This window comes from Anser cygnoides, chromosome 4 (assembly GCF_040182565.1).
Source record: "Anser cygnoides isolate HZ-2024a breed goose chromosome 4, Taihu_goose_T2T_genome, whole genome shotgun sequence".
Classification (NCBI taxonomy): domain Eukaryota; kingdom Metazoa; phylum Chordata; class Aves; order Anseriformes; family Anatidae; genus Anser; species Anser cygnoides.
In genome coordinates, this window is record NC_089876.1 from 74,452,401 (window position 1) to 74,464,804 (window position 12,404).

General features: G+C 38.4%; 1 protein-coding gene and 1 long non-coding RNA gene across 9 annotated transcripts in view; one reads left to right on the forward strand and one right to left on the reverse strand.

Moving 5' to 3' along the window:
• LOC106045331 (uncharacterized) overlaps window positions 1–12,404 on the forward strand; it is a 259,361-nt gene that overhangs the window by 83,469 nt on the left and 163,488 nt on the right. The window lies entirely within an intron of this gene.
• TACR3 (tachykinin receptor 3) overlaps window positions 1–12,404 on the reverse strand; it is a 40,133-nt gene that overhangs the window by 20,079 nt on the left and 7,650 nt on the right. The window contains exons 2-3 of the mRNA XM_013195759.3: window positions 2,149–2,337; window positions 632–782 (exon numbers count right to left, since the gene is read on the reverse strand). Of these exons, the coding sequence (XP_013051213.3) occupies window positions 632–782; window positions 2,149–2,337 (340 nt within the window). The remainder of the gene's footprint in view (window positions 1–631; window positions 783–2,148; window positions 2,338–12,404) is intronic.

A 12,404-nucleotide genomic window follows, 5' to 3' on the forward strand; every position in this document is an offset into this window, starting at 1 on the left:
ATAGCTCTGAAACATCATTAAATGTGAATTGGAAATAGGCAAATAATCAGGTCATTAGTAATCCACAGCCCTGTTAGACTAGGCAATATTTACAGTCAAATAAGTTAACAGAAAAAATACTGGAAAAAATAGTTTTGTGTATTTCTCACCAATAGGTATTTATGTAAAACCTAGAACATTCAGTATGAACAGGCTGATCAGTACTCATCTCAAAGCTGCATGGTCCTTAATGTATTGAAAATTACAGTAAGATTCACTGTTTTTTCAGTAGGGTGAGAATCTGAGCTAATGGTTTGCTAATCCATTGTTCAGAACTAAGTATTTTAGGTCTATAAAGGCTAAGAATTTGGGCTTCGTTTCCAAATATCAGACACACTTACATGTCACTAGATAGGGAATATGAAATTAAAATCCAAATGTTTTTATTTAATGAGGAACAGTGAAGTTAGAAAAAGAACAACTAGCCAACATAGAAGACAACTTGTCAAACAATTTTTTTATTGAAGTAGATCTCTTATGACTGTTATTTCTAATGACTTTATGTTTCTGAAAGAAAATACTGGAATACTTTGCAACACAACCGCAGATGATGTTATTAAGATTCACTTAGTGAGGTTTAATGGAACAGTACCTTTCTCTTAGCTTTGAGTTGCTCATGATATTTGTCGGATGTGTCGCCTGGTATTTCTCCTCCCCAGAGAGTAATTCCCACTATGGAATAAGTGATGCCCATGACAAGCAGTGGGAAACAGTAGACCAGCACAATCACAATGACATGATACCTGCAATGAAAAAGCATTAAGCTGATAAGTGCTTTCAGAGCTGATGGAATGGGCTGCTAAAAGTCAAGTGCTGTTGTAACGCGAAGCGTGTTTTATATTGATTGGCTAGTCCTTGGTGCTTTCACTGTCTTTTTGAAAAAGTCTTGAATTGCACTGCAAATTTATTTACATTTTAATGCAAGTGCTTTCTGGGGTCTCTAGCTCTGATTCTGAACTTGTACTAGCATAGATTAAGAATGGCTCTATAGTAGTCATGATTACTGACTGCAGAATAAGTTACCTTTGTCCATAGCTAGATGAATTGATTTATTTATTCCACAGTCAAGTATCCTAAGGGCAAGCTAAGGGTTCTGAGCTCTAGTCTTGACCATAAATGAAAGAAGAAAACCAATATTGAAATGCCAGTTTTATACAAAGACACTGTTAAGCGTCCTCTGTACGTGTACTTCACATGCCATATCTCTTGTGCAATATCGGCATCTCTGCTGATTTAAACATTGGCTAAAAAAAAAAAAAGGTAATTTCTTTTGCCTCCTGTTAGGCCCATGTTAAATACCATCTTCACATAAAATCCCAATGAATGATCAGTGAAGAATCCCCAGCTGTCTCTGAGAGTGGCCTTACTGCCCTAAAGATAAATACCTGTGGATGGCTCCTACAGTGATAAAAATTATATATGATCAGGGCCTCTTTCACCTGCCCAAAGGAAGAAGAAAGGTCAAATTCAATGATGTATGGTTGCACAGGTTTTCAGCCTTGGACACAGAGTTCATCTTAAATACCAATGAGGACATGAAAGGGCAAATGATGTTTCTGTGCCTAGATAACCACTTATTCCTAATTCTGCCAGAGGGACGAATAGAGAATATATTCAATTCAAGTGGCTGTTATTCTACGCTTTCGGAAACTGGAGTGAATTACAAGATTTATAGTTTTCTTATCCAAACTGATGTTTGAGATAAGTAATTGTGATAACGTAACAGAATAAGGCGTGAAGATCCAAACCTCTCACAAAAACAACCAGAGGAAAAAAATCTGATTATGACAAGGAGAGGCTGGAAACGCTTGTTTTCCTGTTAGGATAAACTGGAAGCTTGCTTTGAATTGGGAATTCTGTACCCATTTCTGACTAACTCTGTCTGTATGGAAGTAGTAATTTTAAGTGAGGCAGTGATGGTAAACATTGCAGCATGGAATGGAAAATGCCCATGGAAGAGAATAAATATTTTTTTTTCCACTTATCACTTAAGTGCACTATCTTCCTAGCTTAGAAGGCCTGCTCTCAATGACTGATGCTATTCTCTGTGTAGCATCCATTGCAAGTGTAGACATCACCATGCACAAGTGTAAAGGAACAAAAGCTTACGTAAAATGCTGTTTTGGACCACCTGGCCATGCTACATAGCAAAGAGTTCTCCCAGGCATCACCTTGGTTATGGAGTAGAGGCACTGAGGAAAGGCTAACAGGAAAGCCAAAATCCAAATGCTCCCAATGACCACCTTGGTAGCAGTTGCAGAGAGCCTGGGTTTCAAGGGATCAATAATGGCCATGTACCTGTAAAAGAAAGGAAAAACCTGTGCATAAGGAACCTTCAGAGATTTGCGTGCATCTAGAATCAACCAAAGCTTAGGACTGGGAGAAGGATAAAAGCAGAGATATTTATCTTCCATGAGTTCTGGTGGCATTGTGCTGTTTGGGTGGTTCAGCTACCTTGCAGGCAGTGCTGGAAGAAACAAAAGGCTCACAGAATTTCTGAAAACTGTGGGACACCTGGCCAACCATGTGTATACTAATAGAACAACAATATCTCAAGGAGTTAGTAACCCTGCTACTGCAGGATTCAGAACTACCTGACTGAAAAGCAACAAGGCATCTGGATCCTCTCTTACTCTGCTACATAATGCAGGATTTATCTCTAATTAAAAATTAACAGCCAGGCTGTCAGGATTATTAGTCATCTGTCGAGTAGCTACAGGAACCTCATAAGTTCTCATGCATTTTGTTCAGCAGACATTGACTGACTTCAGATCATTGGCCAAAGAACCCCGGGCTGCAGCTGGTTCATACACAGATGGAGAAAGGAACCATACGAGCTTTGCCTCAGGTAGTGGAGAAGGGATAAGAGCATCAAGAGAAATACATGCATAAAGCATGAAAACATCTCATTTGCTTTCTCAGCTCCCATGTTCTAGGGAGGGATAGCATTCTTATTGCTGCCCTGTGATTGTATTGGCAATCCACGTATATCAATAATTTTAGAAGAACACATATAAAAGAATTAAAATATTACTCTAAATAATTACAATTTTAAAGGTTTTTTAAGAGTAAAATTTTTAAAGTTTTTTTAGAGTAAAAACATCAAGACAGACAGTAAGAGAAAAGCACATCTTGCTTTCTGTCCTTTGATCTTTGTACGGATGCAGGGAATGCAGGAGACCCAGAGGTTTTGTATTTTACATACTTCGTACCACAAACTCCATGTTTTTTACATTTTCTTACCATGACTACTGCTTTGATTTTTAGACTCAACCCTAAATTGACATCTTTTCAGCCAACTTCTCTGATCACTCTATGTTGTTTCATTTATCAATGACCAAATAATGACCTGCCAAATTATTAATAGTTTTAGTTAAATAGAAACAGTTCCCAATTTCTTTCCACTGTTGGTAAGAATACTGTTAAGTATCAACCAGAATCACATTTAGAGAAATTTATGGACTTCTGTAAAACTAGGGAGATACTGTCTGTATATACACATAACAGTTATGTACACTGTTATGTACACATAAATATATGTATACTGAAGGAGCATACTGAATAACTAACTACATGTTTTTTAATCTGACACACTAATGCTTTCCAAAAAAAACACAAATAAATTGTTTTTACATTTATGTTTTGCTCCAGAGCCAGAGGGTTCCCCAGGCATATTAGAAAAATCTTTCTATTCAATATTGAAATGCAGTGCTCTTTGTGAGTGAATGTAGGAGTTAACAGATCAGCAGTTTAAATCAACATATTTCCATGGAAGTATTCAATGTGTCTGTGCTCATTCATGAGACTGGAGATCTGCCTGCTGCAGTCATTGATAGCATAGACATTGTACACTGTGTTTCTGGAATCAGAATTAGAATGGTGATGTTGTAAGAAGCTCCTGAGGAAAAAACTAGGACAAGTCAAAAGAAAACAAATTTTAAATACTCTTTTCTGTGTTTCCTTGTGTTTGTTTGTTTGTTTTCATATAGTATGAAAACACCTGAAGCAGGCAGGAAACTGTGATGAATATGAAAACCAGCTTGAATTTTTCACTACTGACAGTTTTACAAAATTCTAGGAGAATGCCTGGATTAGTTTCAACAGTTTGTCATCAGTCACAGAGATTAATAGTGATTCAGGAAGAAACAAACTCACTGCCAGGGAATAATTATGGCCCATATACTTCTACTCTCTTTCACAGTACGTGTCTAGTTATCTGATCATCTTTGACAAGATTATTGGAGTATATCAGGGGTTTCCCAAAGGCCCTCTTGTTTGTGACTTTGTCTTGGCTTTCACTGTAGGTCTCCAGTCTTCTAGCCTGGTTACTGTCATTTTCCCTGTCTGTTTCAGGTTTTAAGTGCAATTAGAAAATCAAACTACACCTGTTCCTGCCTACGTGTGCAGATAAAATATTTTCACCTCTTTCCAGTACTGCTTCTCTCCTCGTGTCATTTATACCTTCTAAAGAAATTGCAATAAGTAGTACTATGATTCTTCATCTACTCTTTTTGTACATTTCTATCTCATATAAAGATGGAGTGGGATAGATCCAGAGGTTTATTTATTTTTTAGTGGGAAATTATGTACACATTAAAAAGCATTGTATGGCAATACTGTATCCTGAAGGTATCAAAGAGTGTGGAAAAGAATCACTTTTTCTCATTGTATTTGTATATTTTTTTCTATTGTTGAGACTTTACGTGTTGCTGTGGGGCTTAGAAGTTATAACACCAATTTATGCTCACAGGTAATGAGTGTAGGTAAGGTTGAATTAGAAGATCCTCTTCCAAAGTGACACATATGTGTGATTACTGTTATTTTTCTTGTCTATATTTGTCCTTTGGGCATTCATAGATCATAACATTTTCAAAGCCATTCATGACGTTTACTTTTTGTGTTCTCATCTTTGCCTTCAGCTTTAGATCATGAAAACCTTTCTTACAGTGGTAGGTGAGTGCTTGGGTCTATGCACATCCAAATTCATAGAGTTTGCTAGATTTTTAGGAAGGGTTTGAATTGAAGTCCATTGAAATCAGTGGAGAAGCTTCCATTGATTTGAATCAATCCTTTTTCTGGATCTACTGATCTACTCTGATCTACTACAGTTACTCATTTAAAACAAAGGAAGGTGTGATTGTGATTTGTCCTCGTTGTTACATTACACATATAAGACTTGCCCAAGTCTTTAAGTACAAGCCACTAAAAATAATATTTATAGTAGAAATGCTCTGGATAAAAAAACATGCAAGTAATCTTTTGCATCTATATTTACCTGCTATGGCGAACAAACTTCAGTTGAGATATTCCTACTTTTTGAAAATTTCATACTTGAGAGATAGGTAATTATAGGATGGATATGTGTTTTAGCAAAAAAAATCCCTCAGTTTATGGTTAACCATCAAACACATGATAAATCCAACATCTGCCATCGTTGTGGCATTCAGCCCCTGATAGCATTAACTATGCTAATACCTTAAAACATCTAAATGCTGTCAGAAACAGAGTGATTGAAAACAAATTCAGTTCTGAATCCTCAATTTCCATATCTAGAATTTCAAGTCTATTCTTTTTCTTTTTTTTCTTTTTTTGGGTGGGGGGGAGCGGGGAGCTAAAGCCAATGCTTTTGGTATTGCATACTAACTTTATGAGGAAATAACTCTATTCTAGTGCTCGGTGTTTTGTCCTCAAATAGTAGCAGATCTCATGAAAATACGCATCAATTGGATTGTTACCCTCTACCCCTTACTTCCATCCTCCTCTCTCCCAACCTGGTAATGATAACTTTGTAGTCATGAATCCCGACTCTCAAACTGATTTAGTTTGAGTGTGGGTTGCCGTATACTGTCCAAAGTGCTTGATCATCTGTACCTGCAGTAGGTGGTAACCCATAAGCAAGTCATCATTTTCATATGCCTGTAGGACTCTTAAGGCAGCTCCTCCCAGCCTGGAATCATTCCTTTCAATTGTTATTTTTCTTCAGATTGCAGATTGACACTATTTTATGTACTATTGTCAGATGTTTGTTACGTTCAAATTATTCTTATTCCCAGATATATTATTCTTATTCCCAGTAGGTACCAACAATACTTCTCTTTGGCTAAGACAAAATTGTGTTGTTATACCTCCCTGTCTGGTGACTGCCCTTTAAAGTGCTGGATTGTTTGTGTGAAATGACTCATGCAGCTGTGCTAATAGAAATTTTAGCTGTTGGCTATCTGAGCAAGATAAGCCAAAGGACAGGGATCAGAAGAAAAGCACTCTGCTTGTCTTTGTTGATGAAGTTTGAGTGATGAGCTAACTGCCTAGCTTTTGCAGAAAATGGATTACAAAAACATAGCAGTCAGTCATTCTAACAAACAAAATGAAATGGGAAGGAGGTGGAGGAGCCTTGAGTATTCCTTCAATAACGCCTTCGTGTAGGACAGGCTTAGGTGACCAGAGAGTATTGACAACTCTCTCTTACTGAACCTGTGATAACAAATCTGTTTTATTCTAATTTACTAGTAGACTAACAATTACAATTAAGTATCTAATGTTCCCTGAGTGGCTTTTCTTAGAAACAAAATTGCTTAATTAACATAGTGAGATATTGCTTTATAGCTGCAATTGTTACACTTGTTCAAATTTTGTCATATGAGTTTGGTAGTGTTTTTCTAGGGAAAATTATAGTCAGTCAAAATTTAAAAAATATCTGAGTAGCTGAGCTGTCTCCAGATGTTAATTTATGTAGCCAAAAGATGCCAAAAAGAGAACTGAGTCCTTCTCAAACTGTTAGCTGTCATTTGTGAAGGAAGCTTACCCCCTCTTGACGATAATTCTTGCTGGAAATGGTACCTAGCCGTTGCTGGTATTGAGAGGTGTGAGTTGTTGTTTGTCTATCTCCTCAAGGAGCAGTCGCTATTTTTTCAATTGGCCCTTGCCTTTGCTCTCTTCATTTTTGCTGGGGTGTTTCATAGAATCATAGAAAGGTTTGGGTTGGAAGGGACCTTAAAGACCATCCTGTTCCAAGCCCCTGCCATGGGCAGGGACACCTCCCACCAGACCAGGCTGCCCAAAGCCCCATCCAGCCTGGACCTCCAGGGATGGGGCAGCCACAGCCTCTCTGGGCAACCTGTGCCAGTGCCTCACCACCCTCATGGCAAAGAATTTCTTCCTAATATCTAATCTAAATCTACACTTTTTTAGTTTAAAACCATTACTCCTTGTCCTGTCACTCCACTCCCTGACAAAGAGTCCCTCCCCAGCTTTCCTGAAGGCCCCCTTTAGGTACTGGAAGGCCATTAGGAGTTCTCCTTGGAGCCTTCTCTTCTCCAGGCTGAACAACCACAACTCCCTCATCCTGCTTTCACAGGAGAGGTGCTCCAGCCCTTTGCTCTGTTTCATGGCCCTCCTCTGGACTTGCTCTAATACATCCATGTCCTTCTTGTGCTGGGGCCCACAGAGCTGAACAAAGAACTCCAGGAGGCTCTGAGTAGAGAAGGAGAATCACCTCCCTCGCCCTGCTGGCCGTGCTTCTTTTGAAGCAGCCCAGTATACGGTTGGCTTTCTGGGCTGCAAGCACATATCAAGAATGAAAGCTCCTGCTAGAATGGGCTAGAGGTGCTGTGCTTAGGTGTTGCTTGGAAAATGAGTGAAGGTGAGGAGGCTAACTGTGAGATAATGTGTCTGTATGATGCAGGATATTGCACCTATACCATCCAGTTACGCACGGCTGACAACTGCCTGTCTTCTTTCATGGTCTAGCTATATCATTAGGGCTCATTCCTTTACTGTAGTTCATATACTTTCATACATTTCGTATGGCAAAGTGCCAGAAACAAATGCCAAAGTGCCAGTTACAAGGAAGAGCAGCAGAAATTCTGTCTGAATTGTTGACTGAATGGTGATGTTTAAAATCTACTAGAAACAGGATTGTGTGAGGAGGCCAGGAATAAAAGGGAGAATGATAAGATACAGGATCTGGAGCAAAAGCAAAAGAACGGAGGTAGGGAACAGGCTGCTGAATGCAAATGCATAGGAACAGAAGTGAAACAAGAATGTCAGGAAATTAGAAAGAGAAGCAAAGAAAGAATTTGGGTTGGGAGAAAACACTGAAGGGTGATAGCCAGATCACTGAAGGATGATTTATGATGACTACAAGCAACTGAAGACTGGTTACACTGCTGAAACAAGTTCTGTAGCCACACAAATATTATTCAGTGAGTTGCTGTGCCCATTTGCTTTGCAGTCATTGGACTTTTATTGTTCAGTCTCTCACTGAGATCTTCAGTTTCAGGATTGGACTTCTAATGCTTTCTTACTCCAGAAGAAGCTGGTAATAATGCCACAGATAGCTTGTTCCACATGGTAAAGGGCGGGGGGGGGGGTTGGAGCTGAATCTAAAGTACATATCAACCGAGAAGAATTATCTTATTATGCTCATTTATCACTATAAGCAAAAACCATTATTACCCTATCCAACATAAACACTAACACTTGCAAGGTAATTATAAAATGGACTATGCACATTTGGAAATTTAATAATGTAAATATGTGCAGGTGGAGATTCAAGCCAACACTCGGAAGAATCTCAATTATTCAACGTCTGCACTGTGTTCTGAGTGTGTGCATTCTCTAAAGAATTTTTAGGTAGCACTTTAATCACTAGCATCACTAGCCTTTTCTTTTTTTATTTTTTTTCTGTGATCACAATATATCCCACTGACATCACTCTTCTTTCAGCTTTAACTGGTGTTACTCTTTGTTCCTAGCTAATTACTGCTGAAGTCACCAAGAGCCCTTCCATTGAACTTGATGAGAAATCAGTCAGGCTGCAAGGTGTAGTGGCTGGCGCATGGTGATGTGCTTGCTGCAGTGCTCCCTTCCTTCAAGACTGTTTTCTTATCTGCTAGGGTTATGAAAGATGAAGTTTCTTTCAGATCTGCTCAGTTTGGCTGAAGTCCACAATTTACTGTTTGGTACTTGTTTCTTAGGTTTGTCAAATAAAAAAAAAATCTGTTTTCTCTGAAACCATAAAACAATCCTCATTTGAATAACATTGGTAAACCCTTTAAATTACTGTTTATAATGACAGCATAATCATGTAGCTGTGTGCTTGCTACAGTTTGCAAAGAACATGAGAGACAGGTAGCTGGTTAAGTACTATGAAATCATCCTACGTTTGTGTATTATGGTCCTGACAGTAGAAGGTAAAAAATAATCCTAATTCAGCTTTTTGTAAGACTGCATGCATTGGTTAATACAGACAGGAAAATTTTCCCCTTTTAACACATTATTTAGAAAATTGTTGCAAAGATACATTGGACACTTACAAAAAATGCTGCATTGAAAACTGGATGCTACAAATTCCTATCTGGAGATACAGCTGGAATCCTTTAATCATCCTAAGTGATTTGTTTCACCTGTTTACAGTGCGTTTATAAAATCAAGTGGAGAAAGAAGTCATCAGTTCACCCCCAGATTGTAACAGGAAATTTGTCAAAGGGAGGGATTGCAACAGGGATTTGGCAAAGGAAGAGACTGAGAGAAAATGATAATGCATGCATATAAGTGGCTTGTCAATGGCAGATAGCAGAGTGCACTTCATGAACACACAGATGCTGTTGTTCCCTAAAAATAGCTGATATGAAACTTTGTCTCCTATCATTGCATTTGGAATCAACTGGTAATTAAGAAACTTAGTTACGGAAATTGCTGTGATTCCCTGTCCCTTATTTAAAACATGGTCATTGAAAGTCCTATAAAATGTCTCTGTAAGGTGGGTAGAGTAGATTAAAGGAGACTGAATGAACATTGAGATTTTAGAGGCATTTTTTGATTGACAAAAAAAAAAATCTGCAACTTCTACATTGATTTCTGCCCACCAGTGCAAGTCCTCAATCTTTTCTTGTGGAAGTGATCCGTGTTCTTCACTGAGACTAACTTTCTCTGCAAGGAGCATGGCTGTTGGCATTTTTGTAGGACTGTCTTGGTTGAACAAGAATGTTTTTTCGTGGCCAGAAGGATCTGTAAGGAGCGATGTTACTGTTATGCAGTGTTCACCTTAGAGCTAACAGCTTAAAGAAAGAGCATGTGACAGTGTGATAGATAAATAAACACTCTGTAGGTTTGAGAGGTCAGTGAGCTGTATCCTAAAGGGGTGACTTGGACTTGATTTACCCAGAGACACATGTGCTGCTTGGGGGGAATGGCTGACCTGCTACAAGCTGCGGGTAATACCGTAGTTTGTGTAAAATCAAGAGTAATGCCCAGTGCTTTGCTTTGGGTACATCATACATATCAGAACCCTTAAAACAGGAATACTGGTATTCAGTATTGAACACCCTGGAGTTGTTCAAGGCCAGGTTGGACAAGGTCTTGTGCAACATGATCTAGTGGGTGGCATCCTTGCCCACGGCAGGGGGGTTGGAATGAGGTGCCCCTAGGGTCCCTTCCAACCCAAGCCAACCTGATTCTATGATATTCCTCAGAAGGGCTGAGTCCTCCTAAAAAGTGCTTCCTATTTGAGGAACGTTTCAGTTATTGACAATGTGTGTAATTTTTGTGTCTGTAACTGATTTTATGGGAGGTATGCTGTAGCTATGCATATTCTTTGAAAAGGGATAACAGTTTTCGTTGGTCTTTCTCATAAATTGGACTAAGGGACTTCTCCTGACAGGAGAGCTTCGGTTTCTCCTTTTCTTTGAGTTCAATCTACCTGGGCTATGAAGAACCAATTTCTATGCAAAGTTTGAAAAAACAGCTCCATATGCACAGACCACAGCCTGCTCTGTTATTGCCTACATTTCTGACATTGCCATCTGAATGGCTTTTTTCTTTCTCCTTGCCAGGATGAATAGCTAGGACAGATATGGAGACAGATAGGTTATTCCATTCTCCATAGTTAGCTCAGACGCTGTCAGATTATAAGAAGATTGTTGACACCTTGGTTCATTAACTGACTATAGCAATTGGTAATGAGTCATTTATTATGAATCAAAATTGAATTATTTCAGTGCAATGTATGATAAAGAACCCTTACTTCACAACAGTAAAACACACAGCCCTGTTACAGCTGTCATTTATCTATGTGTGAACACCTTTTGTGATGAGAAACTTTCTGCTTTACATTAGGATGACTTCTGCAGGCTAAGACCGAAGGAGAAATCCCATCAAAATCAGGGTCTTTTTATGTGGTCAGCAGAATGTATCCCTAGGAAATTTCTGTTCTCATCCCTAAAATTGATTTAGAGGCCAGTGATAGTTCATTTTAAAACTTTGACTTAATCCGTGTTAAAACTGTAAAGATGAGTGTAATACAAAACAACCAACCTAGTTTATCCAACCGTGAGTTATACTTAGGTTCTTGTCCTGCTATGGGGTGGTGGGCTGCATTTGTTTTGAAATAACTTTGTTTTGGCCAGACATAAATATTGTGAATGATACAAATTTGTCTTTTCTTTGCTAAACAATCAGAAATACATGTATGTAGACAATAATATTCAAGAAAAACAAACAAAAACAAAACAAAACCAAGCCCTCAACTATCTTTGGAAAAGTGCTGCAGGTTATATTCCACAATAGACTACAGATGTATCTTTCAATAGTTTTTATTAAGCTATGGATAAGGGCACTTAAAAATGTATTTAAGCCTAAGAGACTGTCTAAAATGAAATTCTCATTTGAACATCTGGTTTGAACTTGTCAGATGTTGTTTCCTGCCTTGGACAGGAAGACTTGGGGTTAGTTGCTATTGTAAACGTTGCTTGGGGGCTGGAATTAGATGATCTTTAAGGTCCCTTCCAACCCAAACCATTCTATATGATTATGCTGCTGGAGAGATTGGCTTATCAACCTCAGTCTTTTCACTGCACTTTATGAAGCAGCTTGTTAAATCGAGTATTTACTCAATGCAAAACAAGCAAAAAAAAGCTGTCGTGCCTGTATTTATTCCCAAACTGTCTCAGTATGTTACCAATAATGTAACTCCGACAATAATTTTGACAAAAAACCCAAAGGTTCTGTATTTTTGCTTGATCATTGTGAGCTTATACCACAGCAAGAAATGGCTTATTTTTCTTGTCTCTGACAGTCTGAAGCAATTGGATCAGGATATTCTGCCGAAACCATTTCACCTCTTTTCTCAGAAAGAAAGAAAGAGAGAATTGTCAAACCAAGAAAATCATTTCAGGGCCCCAAGTCATGTGGTGTACTTATAAATGACATTTAAAACAGAATCCTTTGTGTTTCACCTCTTGATTTTTGAACCCTTAAAGCTCTCCTGTTCAACTTTTTCTCTTTAGTTCTGAAAACTAATATTTTTAGAGGGCATCCTAGATACTGGAATCCAGAAATATCGCATGATTCATCTAAAAATATAAATT